Raw genomic sequence first — 20,851 nt, forward strand, 5'->3', positions numbered from 1 at the left:
CAGCTTTCTCATGCCTTTGTGCAACTGCAGACTGTAGAGAGCAGGGATTTAGTCTGGTATGTTGTCTCTGTCTCATCATATGGTGAGTGGTCAAAATAATTTCAATAGACTTTATCATATCTGGGTTTTACTAACCATCCGCCTTCCTGTTGCCTCCCTTCCCAGCTGTGTTTGGGACAACAAAAATGCAGCACATCTGCCAGACAGCAGATATTCTGAAAATTATTTTTGAAAAACAGTTCCATCTGCATTTCAGCAGCATCTCTCTGTATTTTTGCATCCCAGAAAGAAACAAAGGTCCTTAGTGAAGCTCTCCATGAAATGAAAGAAGAGAACAAGCTCCTGAAGCAGAAGAACGCCTCCATGATCAGAAAGAAAGAACACTATGAGTGTGAAATAAGTCGTCTCAATAAGGTATGAACAAGAGTGAGCCACTGACCAGGACCTCTTCCTTTAATTCTAGGGTCTGTGTTGTCAAGCAGTGACACTACCAGCTGCCCGTCTTTTCAGTCCTGGGTGAAGAACCCGTTTGTGGTAGCAAACGCATGATCACCATTTGGGAGCTGGGGAAACAAGCAAGAACTTACTTTAGCTAATACCTGTGCATGCTGTTCTTGGCAGGCAGTAGGGTTGCACTGTAAAGAGGAGAGTTAAGAGAACCTTTGGCTTCTCCTGTGAAACCTGTCTACGTGTCATATCTAAGCTCTTTCTACATTCTCCCTCCAAACAGAAGGGAAATGACACAAAGACGCTTTCATATGCATCCAGTGAAACATTGTGATTAAAAAAAATTCAGACAGTTTAAAAACTGTTGGTTTACATATATTCTGTGTTTCAGAATAATAGCTTCTCTTCACAAGACATGCTCCTGTCTTACTTTTTATATACACATACAGATATATATTTATACATGTAAGTATTGGGTGTATATATGTCTCATTGAGGAAATTGCCATAAAATAGCTAAATGGTATTTATTTTTTTTAACTGAGGGAAAGTAATAAACGTAACTTTGTTTAATCAAAAGATCACATAAAGCAGTGGGTGTTTTCTAACAATTTTGTATTTCATGGTGAACCACAAACACTTCCTGAGGAAATGCACTGCAGTAACCATTGCTGTGTAACTTTAAGTGATGCACAAGCTAAAGGGCCACGATGTGCAAAAGTCAAGGCAAAAAAGTAAAGTTGCCATATTAAAAAATCTGACAGAACATATGATCTCTAGCTCTTTTTGAAATGCATTGACAGGGCTTGCTCAAAGCCTCAGTGTAACTTTCATTCAAGGTCTTGTTTGTAAAACAACTTATTTAAATGTTTTATTTTGCTGTCTTATCTTACAATGTGGTTGGAACTAAGACATATGGGTAAATAGACCATTCTTAAATGAAACGTCAGTTTCAAGTAACACATTTTCCACAAGTAATTTACTGATTTTCTGTGTATTTGCATCCTTCAAATCTCATGTCATGAATGCACGTAAGACTGGAAGGGACCCTCTGTGCCCTTTTAAGTCTAGTCCCCTGCTATTGCAGGTTCAGTGACTTGAAGTTCTTACAAATTCTCTGAAATCAAACTACTTTTCCCTTAAACATATTTAAGCTCCTTCTGCTGTGCTTCTGTTGGAAGGCTGTTCTGGAACTGTAACCCTTCTTTCATTAGGTGCTCTCATCTGTTTCAATTGGGCTGAATTTATTCTGGCCAGATGATATTCATTTTTTCTTCTGGTAGTAGTGTCGAACAGATCTGGTTCACTCCTTGTGTGAAGCGGATCTGTCCTCTCGGTGAAGCAGAACTGTCCTCTAGTGAAAATACGATTGCTCTCAGGGGCTCTTGCTCTTTCCCTATAGCTACAGAGAGCAATCGTATTTTCATGAGAGGACAGTTTAGCTAAGCTGACCCAGCTCTTTTGGTCTTTTAAAATGCAACTATGCCTGCTAATATGCATGTTTTTTCATCTCAGTCATTTTAAACTGCTTAGTTCTCAGTCTATGGAAGATATTACTACTTGTTTCGAAGTACATTAACCTTTTTACTTTAAGTACATTAACCTTTTTATTTTTGGCTTCATCCAACTTTGATCCAGTCATCCAGAGTACCCAAAGTATAGAGTCTGATCTGATTCTTTGATGTCTGCAGCATGAAAGTGATGTTGCAATGCCATAATAGCTTGCAATGCTATATCCCAAGATTATTGGCTTTCCTGTGGCTGTTTCCTTGTTCACCATATAGTTCGAATACAAGCCAAATTTTTTTACCTATTTCATAACTTTGCTGCAGCACTATCTCAACTGTTATTTAAACATAGACTAATAAGATCTGATGTATTTCCCCGATAAGAAAATCTGGGTTTTTTATGAAAAACATCAGGTTAAAGAGTGCTTTACTTCATCCCATTTCTCATGTCTATAAGGCAATCCTCTTCAAAATTTCCACCCAAGCCTAACACGCTCTTGAGGTTAAATTAAGAGGTTTCTAGGTGCATGGACCGGTTATCCTTTTTGTGGCTTTGGAAGCCAAGGTAGTTATTTTTCATACAGTTCCATTTTTGATGTTGAAAAATTCAGAAAACCTCTGTGCTGCTTGTCTTGAGATTTCAGGTTTCAGTTCTCAGTACTTCTGAATGAATGTTATTTAACACAACATTAAGTTAAGCTCAGTTTAACTCGGTGAGCTGTGAGTTCTTTCTCATTGGTACATCTTCCTTGGTGTTAGCCATCCTGCCACCGCCACAGTGCTCTACGTTATCCTTGTTATTGGAAATACTGTATTTAGTCTTGCTTTCCTGTGTAATGCCTTCCTTTTACTCATTTTTACAGTGAAAAAAAATTTATAATTATATGTATATAATTTATAGTTAAATTTCTTTTGCAACATACAGCTCAGTGTGACTGTCTCTCTTACCCTGCATTTTAATCTAAAAGCTACCAAAAGTGATAGCTTTTGTTGGGATTAAATCCTTTCTCCAGTCCCTAAAGGCATTTTAATTTTTCTTCTTGAAATTTTTCATCTAGCTGTCCCTCGAGCATTTTCCTCTACAATTTTTTTTCAGCTTCCTTGAGATATGATTTTCTGGGGGGTAGGGGAGTGGTTTGTTTGGTTGGGGTTTTTTGTACTTTGACTTTTAATAAAGTAGGAATAGCCAAATGATCTGAAAAAATTGCATGCAGGACCAATTATAGACGGTGCCTAGAAGTTCTTTGTCATTTCTCAGATTTGTTAATTTGAATTTACAAATCTTAGTTACATATTTAAAATAGCTTATTTACTTTTAATTTCAAGTGTCTCGTGACAGTTTTATTCACTGCTGTTTTTTAAAACCAGTGGAACAGTAATATCTTCATTTCTTCCATAAATGACTCTAAAACAGGCCCCACCTTTTATCAGTTCAGAGTGATGGGAATTTTGAAAGAAAAATATTTGTTATATCTCTGAGTATTAGCTTTAGTAGTATTTAGTCTCTGTTTTATACTTGGGAATCCAAATCTCCTATAATGACATAGTTCTCAATAATTTGCTATTGATCTAATAGCAACATTACAAAATTTTACCTTTTCTCCCCATACCTAGCACTTCTCAGAATGTCTTTTACAATATTTCCTCAAAGTATGACCCTAAACCAATTCAGTGTTATTCATGCTGCAGTTTCTTATTTTATTTGAAATGATAAAACAAGGTCTCACAGTATTGATTCCAAATGTGGTTTAAAAAAAATCTTCACTTTTTTTTCTCTACTGTTAACCTTTTGGAGAATGAATTTTCTGGATTTTTCTATTTTTTTCTTCCGTAATTCTGAGATGTAGAACCTCCTCAAAAAAAACCCCAGATAAACAAAAAAACCCTGAAGAATTGCCCAAATACCTAATAAGTCTATATCATGATATGTTTCTACGAAGTGAGCTGCAAGGAAGATAGTCAATATAGTCATATTTGTTCAAGAATTAGGAGAACCATCAACAGCTTATGAATATACATACTTCAATTGTAAAGATGCGTTACCATTTGGTAATGTCAGGATGGCCACAATCAATAAGATACATCCTAGTAAAGGAGTTTTAATATAAAAATTGGGTGCAGCAGATGGCTGGGAAAACAGTATGTTGTGAAGGAAGCAGGACATTCAGTGATCATTGAAGTAGGGCATCTGAAGCACTTTCTTTCGAGGGTGGTCCAATATTAGAAGAGGTTGCCTGGAGAGGCCGTGAAATCGCCGTCATCGGAGGTGCCTGGTACTCAGTTGACAGGCCCTGAGCAACCTGACCTCCCTGGCCTGGCTCTGAGCAGGGACTTGGACCACCAGAGGTCCCCTGCCACCCAAATGAGTCTCATGATTCTGTGATTGTCAGCAAGATTGAGCTGTATCCCGTGTAGGCAGCGGGAAGAAGAAAAGCATGCTTCACTCATCACTGTCCCCAGCAGTATGCTTAACAAACCACACGCCTGGGAAAGCTGGGTTGCAGTCAGCCAGGGAACGTATCAGAGGTACCAAGATGTTGTCAAACTTCACTGACTCTTGCTGCTGCTGGCAATTCCTGCCCAATCTAAACACCAATGTGAAACTTGGTTTCAGTACTTGTTTTACTGTTTGTGCAGAGCACTGCAATGTCATAACCTAAAAGGGATTAGCAGTGGCTCAAAGGGGCAAAAGGAGGATTAATCAGTAAGCTATGTGTATCTTCATCATCCCATGTTTATATTCAACTTTATTTATGTATTGACATGGCGTACAATCTTTACCACTATTATACTAATTTATCTTCTGTGCGATTCTTAGGGTCAGTAGCTCATCAGATAAAAAGCCTCCCTTTTCTCTTCTGTGCTCTTCATGGGAAGTGCTGATTTATTTTTTTTTTTTGACCTTTTGATAATTAATACTAATCCTTGGATTACTTTATGTACTGGTTCTCCTTCTTGGCTGCTTCCCCCTCTGCCTCTTTCCGCCTCCAGATTATCTTCCCTTTTTCCCTTATGACATGAATGGAGTGTGGTCAGCAAGGCAGAGCTGGGGATCATTAGCAGGAATTGAACTTTCTAAAATGGATGAACTTAGCGGAGTCCATATCTTAGGTGAGAGACATTGAAAAGTACTGAATGGGGACTATTTTGTGCTAGAGAAAAAAAAAAAAAGTGTAGTGTGTGGTTATAGACAGAGAGGGGTAAGAATGATTTAAAAATTATTCCAGTCCAAGGGAGAGCTGTGTAATACTGTTAAAAATAACCAAAATCTGCAAAGAACTATGGCAGAATTTGGCTGAAAAATAGAGTAAGAGCGTTACCAGTGTAGTGTGTGTGTGTGTATTCGTAACTCCCTCTAGTGACAAGCTGTAGAGACTACATAACCTCCTCTCAACTGGAGGGTTTACTTCAGTCCAGTTGCAGAAATTTGTACTCAGTGCAAAAAATGTTTCAGTCAGACTTTACTGCAGTCACATTTTTAGGCAATCTTTGAATATTGCTGTTATGTTCTTTGGTTTTTTGTTTGCTTGTTTTTGGGCTCAGCTGAGTTTAGACACCTGTCTTTGTTTTCCCAAATTCTGACTTGCACAGGGAAATGGTGTTTATGAATGAGATTTGCAGCTGTGATTTACATAGGTAAATGTCGGTTATAGTTATAAGTAAAAGCACAGTCCCCTAAACGACACTGTCTCAAATTCATGGATGCAGTGTGGGCACTTTGAAAATTTGGACCTAGTCAGGCACATATGTTATTCATGGGGTTTATATCCAGTGTATATAATTGAAGCAACTGCAAATAAAGGAAAAAAACCCACAAGTCCATGACTTACTCTAATCTGTTTATTTAGAGAGCAAACATTCTAATCATTTAAAAGGATTTTTTTTTTTTTTTTAATACGTAGTGAATCTCTGTTTAGTAATTTTGCTGTTTGACATTGTAGGCCCTTCTGGATGTGTTGAAAAAGCAGCACTCACCTGTTCTTGGGACTCCTTCAGAGAAGGGTGACAGGAAAAGCCTTGAGGAAATGAGAACCCAACTTGAAGTTCTCAGGCAGCAGGTGAGAACAGCTGGAAGTAAGCCTGGATGGATTTCATACGGCATAATTTTGCCCTTTCTCCCAAGAATTGTGCCTGGTTGACTTGCTATGTAGAGCTTTTGAAAGGAAGAACCAGTTTAGCCATAACCCGTTCAAATGGTGTTTCCTAAGATTCTGTGATCACAGCAGTGTCCACGAAATGAAAAGGAATCCTTGCAAAAGACTGGAGCAAGGACTTGTGTAGGACTTGAAGCAGAAGAATGGCTCCTGTGGCTCTTAAAGACACCCTGCCAGCTCTCTGCTAGGGGCTGAATTTCATCCAGAGGGAATGCTAAACTTCATGAGTTACTGATTGTGTCTTCTGCTCCTTTTTTTCTTAGAAGTTGAAAGTTTAGTGAGTTATCTAAGAATCCTAGTCTTGGAAAACTAGAGTGTTGGCATTGCAATTTTTCAAAGTGGGAGGCAAAACGTTTGCATCCATAACCTGCATACCAATCACTATAGAGAAGTGTATTTGGTTTTTTTTAGTCTTTGTTCTGTGCAATTCAAGTGCTTTGTGCACTCTTTTTCTTTCCATATGAAAGAATCTGTTTAAAAACATGATACTTTTCAGATAATTTTACATTTTAGGTCTGTCATCCTGGACAGTGTTAGGGTTAACATTATTGACACACAAATGGATGTGATCAGAACGGGAATTTTATTCAATGGGAATAAAATACTTGTTTCTGTCACGTTTGACAGCAGAGCCAGATTTTGCTCTCTAATGTAATGCTTGCCACATGCTGGAGAATAAAATCCTGTACTTGATTGTACAGTAATGAGTTATTTCATTCTACACAATAAAATAGAGTAAACCAATTTTTTTCAGAATTCTCTTGGGGTATCCATTTTATGAATGTCTTTTTCTAGTTGTATAAATCAGTACAGTGAGTCCAGACTTCCTTCTGCACGAAATGGAGCAGAAGGCTCTAGCTGTACGGAGGAGGGACTCTTGGGACAAACAGCAACGTGACAGAGTCTCACCAGAGCTTGGCTGTCATCAGCCCACCCCTGGCCATGACAAAAGAGATGAAGGCATTCATTCCTTGGGATATGCCCCCCTGTTTCTCAGGGTAGCAGAATATACAGCAAAACTGTGACAAAGTGGTTCCCTTGCAGCTTCAGCAAATTGCACAGCTGGGGAGCGGGAGAGAGGTGGGACAGCAGAGAGGGAATCGGGAGAGAAGAAATGAGGAAATACTGAGGAGAGAAGCATGTAGATGGACAGGGGTACAAGAGACCTAGATTTCTGCAAGTGACAGCTTGGCCTCTGCTTTGGAGGGTCAGGGGCACGCATGGCTCCTCCAGGCACAGGCTGCGGAGCTGAGTCCCCACGTGGCCACACAGAAAGCCTTTGTTCCTTTTACACAGTGTTATTCAGGAACAGGGTTATATCTAGTGGGGGACCATCAGGGCCAAAAAAAAACCTTGCAAAAATTAGCTACAACAGGCAAGTCGTGAAAATAATTGAAAGCCCTGTGTTGACTTTTTTCTTCCCCTGAGGTATTAACATTTCTTTAGTCCTCCTGTGAAGTTATAGTGCTGCTGCTAGCAAAAAGAAAACTGGATCTGTATGATGGGCAGGGCATCAGCCACAGCAAGGAACTTCTTTGGAAATAGACTGTCAGCGGTCTTCAGTGAGCAACCAAGAGGACATGAAAGGACTTCTGAAAGTTCTGGTGGTTGTTCCCACCCCAACATGCTTTTGCTGTTATTTGTCAGTAGAAGTGCCACCAACCTCCAGCTTCTTACCAGGTGGATGCCTGCCCTTTATCTGAAGGATTAAGCCAGTCAACTTAACACAAATTAATTTACTGATTTGTGTTTTGCTTCTGAATCCATGCGCTAGCTGCCTGTGCCTGGGGTGGTCAGATATTTTTTAATGGGATGAAGCACTATGATTCCTGGTGACATAAAAAGAGCTAAGCCATTGCATCCTTCAGTATTTCAAAGGCAGCTTATCTTCTAGGAACAGGGTCAAACCTCGGTATTTCAATTTTGAATTGTGTACATAACATTCCCCTGTGCTTCTACACTGGGGCAGGTAGGTTCTCTGGGCTGCAGTTTGAGAGTATGAATTAGAAGTCCTATATTTTAGACAAAAGGTACATGGGCCAATTATTTTTTCCACATACAGTTTCTAACATCTGGGGCACAACAGCCTCCTACAGGTTTTTTTTTTCCACAGTGCTCCAGCCAAGGTCTAAATTCCTTGACAGTGCTGACTAGTCCAAGTCTTCTGGTCATTAATAGGTGACCACAGCTCTAAAGACTATCACTTATTCTGCACAGATTAGTTCTTTGGGCCACACCTTGTTAGACAGGGCAGTGGGTAAGGTAAAGCTGCAGACAACTACGAAAAGGTGTAAAGCAAAGCAGGCTCAAGGCCAGTGGTGTTCAGTGGGCTATAAAAAGGCAGGATGTTATTTGATGATAGTGGCTCATTGTTAGGTTGGATAAGGTGATAACGTTCTGTCAGACTGCATGCTAGAAGTCGGTTTTTTTGTGCTGTGCCAGCACCTCCCATTTCTGCCAGGATGCTAACTGCTTGCTATCTGAGATACAAGGGGGAGTTGAAAGTGCTCATAACTGAAGAGAAAACTGGAAAACATTTTTGGTAAAATGTTTGTCCTGCTGCTGTTTATCCCTTAAAAAGATCAATGTCTTTTAGTATTTGCTATCTTATTTATTGTGTTTAAAACTGATATCTGCTAGCCAGCCTTTTAAATTGCAAGGGTCTACAAATACTGAAGCTGTGGACTGTTTCGACTAATGGGTGCCATTGGAGAACAGCCCTTGCTTGTCATTTTGTATTGGTCATAAAAAAGGTGAGGGAAACTTTTGGTTGCAGGATTGTGAAGAGGCGGGATCCCTTTGGAATGCACCCTGCTGCTTGGCCAGTCTTTAAAAGCAACCAGACAACAAAGTGGATGAAAATTTCCATTGTGGCTCTGCTGAAATTCACATACTTGGTCATAATGATTGCAGGTACAAATATACGAAGAAGACTTCAGAAAGGAGAGATCTGACAGAGAAAGACTTAATGAGGAGAAAGAAGCATTGCAGAAAATTAATGAGAGATTACAGTCTCAACTGAATAAACTAAACTCTCAGGTATGAGTCAAAACAAAGTTGCCATTGCCAACACATGTGTATTTTATTTTTATTTTCTCACTTTCCCCACAACCCAAGGCTTTCTGGCTTCCATTAATTGATATTGGATTTTATATGAGGTCACCACCTGGGATGAAATCATTCTGAAGTAATGCAGTAAGAAGATGAGAAATGGTTAGAGATGACTTCCAAATTAAGTAGATGAAGGGAGTATTTATTGCAAAAACTCTTCAAACGTATCTTAAAATGGAGGGGGGGGAACCAAAAACAAATCCAGAGGACTGTTGATTGTTTCACTGGCACTTGATATAAGAGTTGTAACATCAAACCAACTTTTGAAATAAAAAGCTTCTGTAATTAATCCTGACCTCTGCAGTGGAATTAGAGAGTAATGTTAATATCACTGAGGAAAAAAAAAAGTCTCCATCCAAATTAGTTGAGCAGCCACTGCAATAGTTTTTTGTTGCAACATCCTTTTTATCTCTTCACAGCAGTGACAGTATTCTGTTCACAGACATTCAGGAAGCCATAGTAAAATCATGGCATGCAAAACTGAGCTTTCTCAATCCCCATTTAAAAATGATGAAATCTCGAGGTTTCCTGTCTTAACAAAATTGTGCAATGTTTTAAAAGAATGGCCAATTACCAAAATGTTCTGTGATGATTTATTGTTCTCCCCAACATTGTTGTGAAACAGAAACTTCAGTATTGGCTTATTCTCAACCAACCCATGCATCAGTACTGGTAGGGTCTTGCAATGGTATCAGAGGCAAGGTGCTGTCAATTGCCCCTCACTCCTGTTGGCTTCAGCAGGACTGGAGAGCAGGTTGGGCATCCTGGCCGATGCTGGGCACTGCTGCAGTAAAGCCCCAGGCTTGTCAGTGCTTTTATGGGTACTTGGAAGCGTTTTGTGCAAGTCTAAGAATAGCAATGCCAGAGGGAATGCCATGATTTGCCACTCAGGGTATCCCAGGCATATAGAAATACCTTGGACAAATCTGCTAGCATTGCATGCAATAACTTTCAGGTATATTTCCCCCACTCACCAGCCCACTCCTGGGTGATTCAGTAAGGTAAAGAAATTTTTTTGTAGGAGACAGAGTACTCAAAGACACCTTCTTCCTATATTTTTGTATTGTCTAGAGACTGTAAAAGACTAAATTTCTTGCACAACCCCAACGGGACAATGGATGCTGTGAGAGCTTCTCACAGCAGTGACAGTGAAGAGGGGGACTACAAATGGGACTAAAAAGCTTTTCCCACTCCTCTCCAGCACTCTGGACCAGGAGAAATGCCGACAGCACTGCTCGTGTACAGCATACCCAAAGGGCTGTACAAGTGCTGTGTAACGTGTATGTACAACTTGATTGTCCCTGTATTGCATCAACAGTTTACACTACAGATCTTCTTGTTTGTCTCTTCCTGCCTTGGGATTGGATTAAACAGAGCTTGTGAAGGCTTTTAAACATGAGAGGAACCATATAGAATTTTTATTAGTTTGTTTTCTTAAGTGAAATTATTTAGTTGTGACTCATAGAATAGAATCATAGAATGTTAATCATCTTTTACCCCTCCTTGCTCTGTCCTTAGGCAGATTACCATTGACTCTGCTGGGACACAGAGGGCCTAAGAAAAGGCAGACCCAAGTCTCATGGCCATCGACTTTGGTCCTTTACCAAAATTATTTTTCTTGTTATGCAAGTGCCTGTCCATGTAGTTCTGCTTCAAACTACTGAAAGCTACTGTGTGTAATGAAAATGTTTCTTGAATATAGAAAACATCCAGAAATGTGCTTGACATATCTTGAAACCTATATTTTCTCACATAAAGAGTGTCAAGACTTTGGTGTGGCACAAGCCAGCTTTCTTAAATAATTTTTTAAATCTTGAACAGTCTGAAGGGGCTAAATGAGCAGCATTGCAAAACATGCTGAGAGAGGAGGGTTTCTTCCCCATTGCTTTTTAATGATGAATTTGTACATGAATATTCTGTTGGTCGTCATATCCTGCTGCTAATGCATTTCTTCTTTTTCTTATTTTTTGACAGACAAAAAACCTCCCAGTACAGCCTGAGAAGCCCAGCTACCCACCTCCGCTCTTCCTCTCACCATGTGTTAATTATGGGAGTTGTGGGTTGGTTCTTCACTATCAAGATCCTCGAGTACATCCACCATCACACAGGGCACGTGAGCAGCAACAGCACTCAGTAAGGTTCCCACCGTCTCCCATTACACATGGGCACTGATCTTCTCAAAGCATGGTGACCACTGGAGAATAACCTGGTGCCATCACAGGGCCATCCTCACCAGTAACTAAATCTGTTGTTTCCTAGTTTATTCCAGATCAAGATTTTGTACTGGTTTTAGGATTAGCCCTAGGTCTGGAACAGCCTTGGTGATCTCTGTGCAGTCTCCCTTCCCTTACTATCTGCCTCAAAATGCTGGTTTTCTCTTGATAGTTGTGTTCTTTTCTTCCTTGCTGTTCCAGTGTCTTCAGTACTGAATTGCACAGAGTCCTGCTTCTGGGTCAGGCAGACAAGCTGTTGGCAGGATTCACAACGTTGTTATTAAACTGTAAGGGTGAAATCCCAGGTGCTGTTGCTTGTACCCAGTAGTGTCTTCCCTCTGGTACACTGCTGTGAAATGGGATTACATGACGAATAAGGTTCTACTGAGGTTGAGGCACTCCGGCTGTGAATGCTTTAGGAATGCAATTTTTCCTAAGCAAGCCTTTGTATTGCAAAAAAAATAAAAAAAAAACAACCACAAAAACCAGAAGTCGAAGTTATATCTGAGCGTGGCGAACACAATGGGAAATTTGCCTTTTTTCCTGGCACACAACAGCATCCTGTCTTCCTCTGCATGAAGAATAGCTTTGCACTAGGGCAGGTTATGTGAGGAGGAGTTATCTATTTCAGGGAAAATACTGCTTTAGAGAATGATATTTTTGAAGTGCTTTGGGTTATCTAAGAGGGCTGTGCTTGTTCAAATCTAGTGAGAAAGTATTTAAACGTGGTGAATGTCATTTTAAATACACAATATCTGTTTCTGGCTATAAAGCTGTCACATATGGAAAGATGCTCATTATTTGAGAAATTATAGCCAAATTTTTGCAAAACACATATAAGGCTTTCAGACTGTAGAAATCCAGCGGAAAAGCTGTGGTCAAACAAGTCATTTCCATGCTTCACGAGTGTGCTTATCTGCCTATTTATCAGAGTTGGAAGTATTGCAGAATGTTTTTCACTGCAATTTGGACACTGTCCCAGATTATTTTGGCTCTTCTCCCTGAACTTCCATCATCTGGGTTTCTAATTCTGCGAGGGATCACTGGGTTTACAACTTTGCCATTCCTGCCGGAGCGACGGGGTCAGTTTGACTGGTTGCTTTGTAACTCCCAGTTTCATTCTGAGTTTTCTTTGAAATTCTTTGTCTGTGTGAGTGCAGCGTTGCTGCTCTGAGCTTTTGATACCTCCCTGAGCAATTTGTTTAGCAATGAAGAAAGGTGTTAGAATTTAATGAGTGTCCTGAGTTAACGTATGTAATCCTGTGAGTTTAGTCTGTGCTTTTGCTTTTTCGTTCTTTTTATATCCTGCACCTTTTCGTTCCTTTTTACATTGTTAGTAGAAACATTTTGTTTAGTCTGACATGAAATGCACCTCTTGTTTCTGAAATTCATTCAAGTTTGCATAGTGTAAGTACATATGAAAGAGAAGAGTAGATCAGAGAACAGAAAATTCAACAGAAACTCAAAAAAGCAATGCACATAAGTGTATTTTGAGCCATCGGTGGAAAAACTACCTGTGCTTAAAGCAAAGCAGAGTCTTGCTTTGTATCAAAGCCTATTTTGTTTGCCCACAAACACAGAATTAGTTAATAATTCCTGTGGATGGTATAATTAAGTGAAAATAGGATAGCTCCTTTTTTCCTGACAGTGTATGAGAGTGATTACTGCTATGTAACTACGAATGACAGCATACAGAAAAGTTAAATCTATTTTCTGTATCTACAGCTTCATCCTGCTATTTTAATTTAGGCAAAACTTCTTTAGAAGTCTATGAAATTTCTTCTCTACAAGTTGAAATCTGTAAGAGTCTCCTTGGGACTGTTCAGGGTTTTGTCAGAGTAATTTCTGCAAAACAAGAATTATTTTCTGAGTTTAACTAATTTGAAGTAGTAATCACCTGGAATTTGACAAGCTTGCATGTACTACTTGAACCAGGTAGACAGCTTAATACAGCTTCAACTGAGACGTCTGGTCCCAAAATTGTTTTCTCTAGTGGTAATTTGCTACTCATTTACCACAGTGTGTGGTATAAACTACAATGCACTATTTATTTCTTCCAGGATTTCCCTGGACAAAACTATGTTTGCATGGACATAACCTTCCTAATACTTTGTCTTATAAGAAAGATGGGAATTTTTCCCATCCCACAGTATTTTCAAGAAGTAATTTGGTAACAGCTAATGTTATAGTAACACTAATGCTAACCTGTGGGGAAGGGAGGAGGGGAGAGAACTTTATTAAATGGGTTATTCCTGTCACACAGAAACATATTACAGATGTTACATGTATTCAAAGTGGAACAGCTTCACCTGTCAGATCGATGTGTACCAGGTTTTTCTGGGGTTCTTTAGTACAGAGAATGTGATGCCTGCTAGTATCTTCTAGTGCACTTTATTCCTTAGTCCTTTTAAAATCTGAGTTGTTTCTGTTAATGTTTCTTTTGATTTGTGGGATCTAGAAAGGTTTTCACCAATATTTCTAATGAGTGCAGCATCTAAACCACGTCATAAAAAAGGAAGCAAGCTGAAAGACTTGATCAGTGGAAATATAAAGCTAAATATAAGATTTTTTGTAAACTACTTTTATATAACTAATAAAAAACTTCACAGCACAATTATATTTTTATCATGTCACTATTCTTTTGTTTGAAGTGTCTATGAAGTCCATATTGCTGTAATAATGTTTTATTGTTCTGTGCAGCCAGACTATCAGTGGTATGTTCCTGACCAGTTTCCGCCAGATGTGCAGCACAAGGCAAATGGTAAGACAACAGCTGTACAGAGCATATTTTAAATGTACTTTTTAAAATGGGGGCCTTTGAGGGATGTAGAGTAAACTTCCCTATTTATCTGTTGAGTGCTTATGTGACAGCTTTGCCTCAGAGAGCTGAGGTTGGTGTATGTGCAACACAGGTGAGGTTTCTAATGTAATACCATCTACATTACGGCTTTCAGCTTCATTGCAATTTGTAAGATGTCTCTATTACACATTATAGGATCACACACTTGCCTCATTAAATGCCTAGTAATAGTCCTAAAGAAAAGATATCCTCAGAGTTGTCCTTACAGCTTCTGTTGCTCCAGCTAAGATTAAATTTAATGGTGTGCCGAACCTAGGGGCCAAGACAGGGCAGATTTTAGAAGTCCTTGGTAACACAGTACAGGCTTTAGGATGTTGTTTCACCTTAAAGGCAAAATGCCCATTGCTGTTCTTGATCTGCTCTGATAGTTCAAGGTGGCAGGTCTGAAAATAAAACCATGCAAATGGACAAAGTTAATTAGTTGCCAAAGTGTTGGTGCAAACTATCTTTTGGAAACCAGGAGGAGTATTTAATATTCATACCTGGATTTGAAATCATGCCAAGTTCCTGGGTGTTTCAAAGTACTTGTTTCAGACCACTCAAAAGATGGATGCCAGAGAGCACAAGGAAGAAGAGACGTTGTTCTGGGTGGGAATCTGTCCTTCCGGATCTTTTCCTTCAGAAACTCCCCTAAACCACCCCTTTTCTCTCAAAAGTGGTTGAGAATTACGGCACCTAAAGTTTTGTGTTTTGCTCTGTTCTCATGTCTTGTGTCCTTTTTGTAGAGATACCATCTCAGATGAATGATAGATCATCCTGTGCTGCAGGGGGACCAGCAAAGTTTGCTGGTGTGCACTGCAGGAGCGTTTGTGGTTCATGTGTCTGCCGTTTCACAGTGCGAGTGGGTACCATATGGGGTGGCAGAGACTCATCACCAAAAGCTGTTTTGTAACATCTAGAAGAAGATGATGGCTACAGAGGAACTATTCCATTATTTATTGTTGTCCACATTTGCACAGAAGAGAGGGTAGGGTGGGAACGTAGCTCACTGAAATGGAGAATGAGCTTGCCATAATTACATGGCAACTGTTCGGAGGGTTCTGATGTGGTCGTAGGGAAAGTAGTGCTGTGACTGCAAGAGAGGACAGGAGATTAATTTTGTAGTTCCTCCCACTTAAACTCAAAGTGATTTACTGCACCAGAGAATACAGGGAGGATGTTTATAACAGTGAATGAAACAAGTCCGGCCACCAACTGCAGCTGTGGTCCAGGGCAGTACACGTAGGGGATCTGAAGAAAGAGAGTTCTTTTACGCTGCTTGATTATATGACTGGACTTCTGGCTCCCTGAAAAAACTTTTTTAAAAATCCATGCTCTGTCCTTCTATTACTGTTCCTTGTCCAGAACATCCAAATATCTCCTTCTCAATGGGACAGTGAGTGGGACACTTGAAGACTTTTCCCTTCAGTCCCCATAAAGAGGAATTCTCATGAGTCCCGTCACAGCTCTGTGTAGGATGTCTGCTTTAACATCGCCAGGGCTCTTACTGTTTTTATCTTTGCTGGTAAAACAAAGGTTATTTTAATAGCCATTGATCACAGAGAAGTCCAACTTCTACTATCAGTTAAAAGGCACTAGCCTGGGTTTATGTATAATATATAGTCACCTATATTAAATCTGTATTTAAGTATTTTGAGAAAGGTTTCAAAGATAGAAACTCCAAGAATATGTGATGAAAGGATTCTTGATGTTCCAATTTCTTTGTTCTATTTTGTACGAGTGAGAATTACAATGGTGGGTTTAAATGAGCTAGTATGTGCAGCAGCATTCCCGAGTCTCAGTTCTCATCTTTCATTTCCTCATTAGGTGATAAACTGACCAATAAATCTTTTCTCTTCTGAGATAGGGCTTCATTATAGAAAAACAAAACAGCAGTGCAGCAACTTTTAGGTGTGAGGCAGTTTCCTTTAGGAATGCTATTTCAGTAGATTGATGTTTCTAGGGAAAACCCTTAAGTTTTCCTTAACTGAACAAATGTTCCTTTGACACTGGGTATTTTTTCTTAAGGAATAATTAAAAAATACAGGTCACAGGTTGTAACTTTAGAACTGAACACAAGTGAATTGAATCGGGAAACTGATTTTTTTCAAAAAAAGCCTGTTTTAAAGATACCTGAAATCTATGAGAGTCTTTACATCAACTCTAACTAGTTTGCTATAATGTCATCGGGACTGCAAAGGCATATTGTCATTGAGGAGGAATTATTAATTTTTTCTGCAGTTTTGTACAGATGTACCTAGATTGTGTTTTCCTCCCTCTCTGCCCTCCTTTGTGAGGGAGGAAGTTATCTGCACCCAGTGTGCTTTGGCATTTGACTTAGCTTCTCCAGGTCCTTCTGTAACCAGCAGTAATCTCATGTTTTCTGCATCTCGTGTAACCATATCTGTACTTTTTCTTCTGACTGGCACCACTTTTGTTAGCTGCTCCCATATTCAAAGAAGGCTATCTTAAAGGACTGCTGCCTCTATGAAGCCTAGTTTGTCTCTCTTTTTTTCTGTAAGAAACACCTCTTTGCCTGTATCTACAGAAATAGGATAATCACTGAAATATTTGTTAATTTTTTTTTTTTTTTAATTGGCTACAGAAATTTGATTAATCCTATTTGATCCTATTTTCCAAAGTTTCTACTCCAGTCTGTTATTTTCCCCACAGATCTATGTTTTGGTAGTTGGCAGAGGATCACTTAGGCACAAGTCTGAGGAGCAATATTGCCTCCAGCACTGAACTTTCATGGTAGTGTGATGGTTTGGATCTGGCACTTTTTGATTTGAGGCCTTTCTAATTAGCCTGGAAATAACTTCATCAGAATATGGGAAGGATGAGAGGAATAGGGAGGCAAAATGAGAAAAAAAAACCACCCAAAACCAAACTCAAAAAACTCTGTTCTTTTTTCCATTAAGCCTTTCTTTCCAAAATGAGAATGAACAAGAGATGTTCCACAGTAGCAAAGATAATGGTAATTATCTAAATGAAATCCTTGCAATTTAGCTTTATGAAGAGAGTAAAGCTAAGGGGAGCTGCTAAGATTGCAGCTATGAAGTATGGCTTTATGCAAAAACCTTATGTGTCTCTTCAGAGTTTGGAGTAATGAACACCACTTGTTAGTTAATCAGGGCTACATCAGCTCCCTCTTTCCCAAGAAATTTGTCAGTTAAGTGAGGTTGAGCAATGTGCTGAGCCATCCTCAGTTCTTTGACTAAAACACCTCAGAGCTACCCTACACTTCTTGTTGGTGAAGTAATCTGTGTCTCTCTGTATTTTGCAGCTGGACTATTTAGGGGCCATTTAAGGATTTAATCCTACTGAAAAGAGCTTAAGTTTGTTTTAGTGACCTACCTTTCTCTTTTACAGCTAAGTATCTATGGACCAGATAAGAATCTGGATGAAGAGAAGGGTCTTGTAGCCCTTGTGGTGCACAAGGCTGAAGTTGCTCCATAGAAACAGACAGTTACTCCCAGAGTTGCCACAGGCTGGCTGCTGTGGCTTGAGAGACCAGTCCTCAGCCTTGAAATCACATCAGCATGCCCTTGAACGAAGCGTTCAGAGTGTGATGCAACAGCGTGCTTGAGTATCTTATCCCTGCCTTGGTTCATGTAGGGCATGGAAATGTGATGGTAGGCATGTGTGTGTATGAATAAGTGCAGGTGACCAAACACAGCTAGCAATCCTAGTATGTGTGTTTGGTTACATTTACTTAACATTTTTACTTCTCTGTGTGCCTGAGTAAGTAAAATAAAAAGTACTAGCTGTATGTAGACATTCTGGCATCCAGAAAGGGATTCTGTGGATAAGACTTGGCCTTTCTTTATATTTTTGGTTCAGTAGCCAAGATTTAAATTATTTTATCAGTGATTTTTTTTTTTTTTTATTTGTCCACAGTTGCCCACAGTTATTGTTGAATTGCCTTCTTAAACCAGAAGTTGATGATCCCCCCTGGCTCCATAAAGCAACTCAACTTGTTTTTAAAGATATGTCTCTGGCTTTAGGGAGTTTACTTAAAAGTTAACAAAGAACCATTCAGGTCACTCTGGCTTTGGGACCCTAGAAACGGTTTTAGTAGGCTTCATAGGTTAAAAAAGCACAGCCTCTCCACTGGTAAGCATGGAAACAACTTTGACTTGCCAGGGGTTGCATGGGACAGTGAAGAATTACTAACTACATAAAATAGAATTTTCCCAAAAGGATGGGAAAGAACCACTATCCTTGATGATATGTCTAGTGAGTTGATGTATTCCACACCCTTGCACGGTCGCAGTGCAACAGGTACTAAAGGCATGCCCATGGTTTGGGGTGGCTTTCATGCCAGGCTGCACTGCAGGGTGCAGTTGCCTGCCATCTGTATGTCTGCATGGCCACAAGAAGGTGAGGGTTTAACCTGGTTCCTCTCCTCCTGCTCTTTCATGCTGCAATCTCAAGAGTTCAGTTTTCCACACTACCACTGAGATCTGAACTGAATCCAGAAGTATTCAACAGGCGGTTTGCAAATAGGAGGGTGTGGGCTGTATTCAGGTTTATTGGTCTGATTTTACTAGCATTTTCTTCCCATTTGTATCCAGAAAGTTTCATGTTGCACCTCTTGTTAAACTGCTTAAAAACTCAGATAACTCATACCAGAGTTCAGCTTGTCTGTGAACATAAGTATTTCTTCTCCATATCTTCCCAAACATGAAATACTCCAGCTGAAAGCAGGCAGGGCGAAGAGACGGATAGGAACGTTTTGTGTCCAGCCATGCTCCGTAGGTGGGCTGCAATGGAGATCAGGCTGCCAGGGAAAGACCACTCAGGTAGTCCTCACAGAGCGACGACCTGTCTGCAAAGCAGGATTAAGGGAAATCATCAGGCATCCAAAAAAGCAAAGGTATTTCCTTGAAGGTCACAACAAAGAGAGAAGGGCAATGTGGAAAGGTAAGCAATGGGAGGAAGGTAGGGATTAAGGAAGATTATGAGATGAGATGTTGTCTCACTGCACCGGCAATGTATTTACAAGAGAATAACGCTTCCTGCCTGCCTCTGGGCTGGTCCCTCCCAAGGTACTTTGCTGTGCAGAAAGCCTCGTCCTAAACTGTGCTTAAATTTTTCCAGCTTAGCCTTGTTTGACCAGCAACCCTGCCTTTGGAGAGACGTTAGCCCCTAAGTCTCTCTGTGCTCTGTCACTTGATGTTCCTGCAACAGGTTTCTGATCTTTTTGTTCTTGGTTGTGGGTTTGGGGGGTTTTGTTGGGGTTTTTTTTGTTGTTTTTTTCTTTTTAAGGAGCAAGGCAGAAAGATTTCCAGCAAGTGTACTTAATGTCACTTTATTTGGCAAGCAGTGTTGACTTCCTTCCTTATCCAACTGTGCAAAATTGAAAAGACAGTTGAAAAAAAGATTGATTTTGGAGATTTTCCCTGAACCCAGTTTTTTAATGAAAAATTCTCTGGAAAAGAGGTTTATTGCTCAAAGCCTCCTCAGAGCAAGAACCCTTTTGCATGCCACAACTGCTGGCATGTATTGCCTTTTTCACTTCCAAAATTAATCTTACTGTATTTGTTTTCTTGGCAGAAAGATTCTCAGTACATGTATTTAAGAACCCTGGTTACCCCTTCAGAACATCAGATACAACTACCAGATTTCTTTGACCTAAACTGTACGTTTTTATTTTGGATCCGGTTATGCCAGGCGCAGGGAGAAGCCAAAACGTAGCCCTTCACCTACATCTCAGTTCAAGGGTGAAGCTCTGGAGGCTTGTGGGAGAGGGAAGAGCAGCTGGTCACCACCTCATCTTGGCATGCCTAGGGAAAGCAGAAATCAACCTGCAGAGCCCTAAGGATGCCCTGATGAGCGCACGAAGAAGCATGATGTGTCCGCTTACTTTCATTATAATATCATCTCTTGTTCCCTTCCACACTCTGCTGCTTTCCAGATTTTTGCCCTCAAGGTACCTACTTGGCTGCTAATGTTGTTATAATTACAGCTATTTGGAAGAAGAGGAGGGAGAAGTGTGGGGTTTTCCACTGAAAATAATGACATCTGTAGGGAGGGGGGGAAAAACTGAAAAATGGATTTGTGGAGGTCTTCAATGAAAACCAGACAGAAAAATAGTCAATTAAATGACATCTTAATTTTCCTGGAAAAAATCCCAGACCCTAAATATTTTTGGTATTAGCCTGTCCTCAGTGCATACATTACATTAGAGATTATCAGTGCTCCCAACTAGTCAAGACAGATTTAATTAGCAGCTTGCCATCCCCACTGGGAATGAAAATGTGATTATTTTCAGGATTTTAACTGATACAACTTGATTTCTGCTACTGCAGTGTGACAAAAAGGCAATTAGCACACCTTTAATTTCTAACTCCAGAACATGAGAAGTTGCCTTTTTTAAAAAGGTATTGCTTTTAAAAGCTCACTTGAGCTAAATACTACAGAATGGGTTGTAGTTTTTCAGAGTACCAGGCAGAAAAGTCTCATGTGTAGAGGAACAAGATATGTAATTTCAACAGCTGCATGATTTGATAATTTTATTTCCATGAAAAAATGTATCGGGATTTGTCATTCAGTACCTGTTAGATTTTTAAATGGC

The 20,851-nt window shown here is 39.8% G+C and overlaps 1 protein-coding gene across 1 annotated transcript in view; it reads left to right on the forward strand.

The window, feature by feature from the left end:
• TNIP3 (TNFAIP3 interacting protein 3) overlaps positions 1–20,851 on the forward strand; it is a 67,403-nt gene that overhangs the window by 43,954 nt on the left and 2,598 nt on the right. The window contains exons 8-12 of the mRNA XM_030020783.1: positions 286–414; positions 5,896–6,012; positions 9,022–9,147; positions 11,194–11,352; positions 14,133–14,193. Coding sequence (XP_029876643.1) covers positions 286–414; positions 5,896–6,012; positions 9,022–9,147; positions 11,194–11,352; positions 14,133–14,193 — 592 coding nt within the window. The remainder of the gene's footprint in view (positions 1–285; positions 415–5,895; positions 6,013–9,021; positions 9,148–11,193; positions 11,353–14,132; positions 14,194–20,851) is intronic.

The sequence above is a fragment of the Aquila chrysaetos genome, chromosome 1 (assembly GCF_900496995.4).
Source record: "Aquila chrysaetos chrysaetos chromosome 1, bAquChr1.4, whole genome shotgun sequence".
NCBI classification, from domain to species: domain Eukaryota; kingdom Metazoa; phylum Chordata; class Aves; order Accipitriformes; family Accipitridae; genus Aquila; species Aquila chrysaetos.